This window comes from Curcuma longa, unplaced genomic scaffold, assembly GCF_044706935.1.
Source record: "Curcuma longa cultivar G26 ecotype Majalengka, Jawa Barat unplaced genomic scaffold, ITB_CL_G26_1.1 utg8573_np1212_1322966_RagTag, whole genome shotgun sequence".
NCBI classification, from domain to species: domain Eukaryota; kingdom Viridiplantae; phylum Streptophyta; class Magnoliopsida; order Zingiberales; family Zingiberaceae; genus Curcuma; species Curcuma longa.
In genome coordinates this window covers 10224-14296 of record NW_027435604.1, presented here as the reverse complement: position 1 = coordinate 14296, position 4073 = coordinate 10224, and the positions used below count along the sequence as shown (strand labels likewise).

Genomic DNA, 4073 nt, shown 5'->3' with positions numbered 1-4073 from the left:
GTAAACATGCCTATCCATTTGAATTGTTAATTAGTGAATAACCATAGAGAGAATCTTGTAAATTGGCATATTGAAAATTAATAAGAATTAAATTTATTAAAGTAAATTATTTTTATAATATGATGTAACATTTTCTTAAAATGCATTTAAAAAAAAAAAGAACAAAGCCAAGAATTTCATAACTTGTAATTATTGTTAAAATTATATATATCTACCTTAACTAAATGTATTCAATAACATAATTAAACATAATGATAAAATATGAAAAGATTAATCCACACACACTCAATTAACTGAGACAAGTAAACAACTTATATAAATTTATTAAGAACCATTAAGAATTTATTACATTTGAAGTGACAAAAAAATCATGAAATTGATGTCACTTTTTGAAACCTCCAACTCCTCCATAAGCAAAAGCATAACCCTCATTTGTATTGGTATTATGATAGTCACCTATGTCATAATAATCTGGTATATCAGTCCTAAATTCAATAGATTCAGGAACTAAATTATACAGACTATTCGTTGAATCTACAAGTTGAACTTGGACAAAATAGGCAGCCTTATTACGTCCTTCTTGACTGGGATGGCCACTGCCCATAGGTGGACTTGGATCGCTGGCGGAAGAAAACACATGTCCGCCCATTTGAACAGTCTCTATACGACCATCCATCTTAGGAAACAATTCTTTAGGAAAATAACCTATAGATACACCTTCTGACCAAACCCACCAGTTTGAAGTCGAAGGATCCTGTAAATGCATGCCATACACAAAATCAATAAAAAAAATGGCATAAAGTAAAAACACATTTAATTTGTTAAGAGATTTACCTTAGCGATTAGCACATCCATAAATTTTTCTTCCCCATTATAAGTAGAGAACTGTACGATAGGAGTACCAGGTCCATTACCAGAAGAAATTCTAACAAAACCAGGGCACAGTAAATTTACACAACCAGTATTTTCATACCCATCACTCTGTCACCACCATACAAAAGTTAATTAGAATCTATATATTTACAAATATATAGATAAAGGAATTTAGTAAGATCACTAAAATATATACGTACTGTCCAATAAATAAAAAATCGAGGAATATTGTCATTATATGTAAATGGCGCAACCTGCAAAAATAAAATCAATCCGAATTAACTAATTAGTATATATAAAAATTATATTAATTATAGTAATGAATGACGTGATTTAATTAGCTTAATATATAATTAATTACATGCCAACCAGCTTCCATCACATTGAGCTCATTGTCTGGGCCATTAACACCGCCATAAAGATAAATAGTGCTCGATGATACTTGATTTGGTAGCAAATTTGGAAGCCGATATGTCCCCATTCTCGCATGCGCTCCATAAAATGGACCGGAACCAGTGGTTTCAAATATTGCATACTGTGCATAAATATATATATCAAACAATAATTAAAATTAATGTACAAGTAGTTGTTTTTGAATTATTCTAAATTGTATTAGCTAGCAAAATTACAATAATAAAAATGAGCTGTAATAGCTCAACTAACATAATGTCCCTGTGAAGTTCTATCATCTATAGAACGAGCATGAAAGTTGTCTGGTTTCTGAGAACGCTCAATGAGAATAGTTCCTGAAGGACAAGTATCATTGAATCCGTAGAAGGTGGCTGGCTTGGGTTTTGTAAGTTTAAATCCATTTGGAAGAGAACTTGGTTTTAACTGTAAAGCACAAAAATAATTAGAAGAACAAAATTTAAATAATTAATAGCAATAAGTATAAACTTAGGCTCATAAATTAATTAATTAGATATAGACCTGGAGAGTATGATTCTTGAGTAACGGATGGTCAAATGCCGGCTGCTTGTATATATCAATACAATCATATAATTCTCCAGTTTTTGACTGATGAGAAAAAACAGACAAACAATTTCAATATTATAAGTATTGTATAAATTTTTGAAACTATATGTTTGTAAGAAAATAATAATTAATTAATTAAATAAACAACAACCTGCAGAATGGTTTTAATTGATGACTTATCTTCCTTCTTCCATGATCTTCCCTGCGTTCCACCTAACGAAACAATCACAAGGAATAAAACGCGAAGAAACATGATATGAAATGAAAGAAAAATATTTTGATTACTATAATGACAGTAATATTCTAAAGTGTTTTCCATTTCTCTAATTTATAAAGAGAGCAGAATGCCTAAAATTAGTATGATATAAAAAGCTTTAAATGAAAGATCGTATCTTTTAAATATTTTTGTTTATGAGTGATTGATTATTATAGTATGTATAATATGTAATACGTATGTAATTATTATAACTATTGCAATCTAATATTTAACCTAATCATTAGCTAATGTCTTTTGTTATGTATTTTTTAGGTAAATAAAGATTGAATGTTGAAATCTATTAATTATATAGTTTTTTGAAATTATATTAGGGTCATCAAAAATCTTATCTAAATTACATTAAGGTTTAAATACTATATAAAGCATTAAGTTTTATTTAAACAATTTATATTATAATTATTAAGTATTGCTAAAATATTATTATTGGTACAATGATTATATATGTTGGCAAAAAATTATTATTATCTGAAATTATTTTTAAATAATAAATGCTTGTTTGCTTTAAAACTATCTTTATTATATTTTAAAAAAATTAGTATAGTAATTATTATATTTTAATTATCAATTTATGACCAAATTTGAAATTAAATTTTTAGAATTAAAAGTAAACAAAAAATATATAGATCAATTTAAACGAATAATTTCCCTTAATTTTTAATATTCTATTTAATAATTTTTATATCATAATTATAAACTTTTACTTTCTTTTATAGAGTGATCATCAAAAAATATTATCATACGTTAACTACTATTGTCGATAATTAACTACTAGTTTATTAATTATTGCATGTATTTATCAATATATTTTTTTAACTAACTTTTTAGTCATTAACAAGTAGTAGCTGTCGATACATTTTGATTGATTTTAATAAAAAAAATTAGATTTGGTTAAGATTTTAATATTTGTCAGAAAAAGAAATTATTGTATGCATAAATATTATGGGAAAAGGTTAATATTTACTTTCTTCGAAGAAAGGATTAATGTTAGATCCTTAGAAAATGCCCGATTGTGGTTCCACCTTGTTAGATAGTGGGCAATCTCCATCGGCCTGCGACACCAGCCTGTTCAAGTTTGTATCCACATTGTGAAACCCAACCCAACTATCACTGTCTTTACAAGCATGAGCCGAGCTGGCCAAAACAGGTACGAATTTCAAATCTCACATGAGGTCAACGTGTGGTCAACTTAAATTTGAATCCACCAGTATCTTTTACCTCCACTTGCCAACATGCATGGCTTCTTGCTTCTTTTACGATCAGCAAATATTGAATCCCAAATTTGCCTTCTTCCCACAGTCGGAGGTAAGCTTGAAGCTTGCCATCACTAACTCCGGCAGCTCCTGCCTTTAGCTTCCGCCTCCATCAACCGTAGACGAGCGTGAGTTTACCGTTCCTCAGTCTCGTTCCGTCTCCAGCATAATGTGTCCCTGCTAAGAACCGGAGTGTGCTGCTCCACCCCTTCATCTAGGTCCAGCACCTCCATCTCTGCGTCCTGTGTTTCACTCTCTGTTACACAGCACGGGATCACGTTGAAGGCTGCCCCCATCAGCTTTGCAACTCCTCTCACAGTGGGGATCAGAACGAAGCATGCGATTATATTTTTCCCTCTGTTTGAAATAGAGGAATGTTAGACTCTCCTCTGTTCTGCTCCGGGCAAAGCTCGTAATTTGCAATCATTGGGGATGTATCCCATGTTCTCCCGCCGTTCACCAGCCCCTTCGCTAGGTAGAAGCAGGCACTCGGCCCTGCTTGTCTAGTGAGACAGCAGCAGCTACCGTTCCACCTTGTAATCCCTCCATGACCACCCTTCAAGGAGTCGCACTGGTGTTTTATATTATGTTTTACCTCCGTTAGCGTCCAGCTATTCATCGGTGGAGGAAGGAACATCTCCTTCCCCCACCGGTAATAAACAACCGGTGGGACGTAGTCTCTTTTTCCGTCACTTTCT

General features: G+C 31.8%; 1 protein-coding gene across 1 annotated transcript; it reads right to left on the bottom strand.

Moving 5' to 3' along the window:
* Window positions 1-382: 382 nt before the first annotated feature.
* LOC141820988 (protein neprosin-like) lies at window positions 383-3671 on the bottom strand. The gene is made up of 8 exons (XM_074708361.1): window positions 3514-3671; window positions 3145-3256; window positions 1804-1890; window positions 1537-1707; window positions 1235-1408; window positions 1074-1127; window positions 835-981; window positions 383-754 (listed from the first exon to the last, which is right to left on the bottom strand). The coding sequence occupies exons 1-8, from the start codon at window positions 3669-3671 to the stop codon at window positions 383-385; spliced, it is 1275 nt and encodes a 424-aa protein (XP_074564462.1).
* Window positions 3672-4073: the final 402 nt, after the last annotated feature.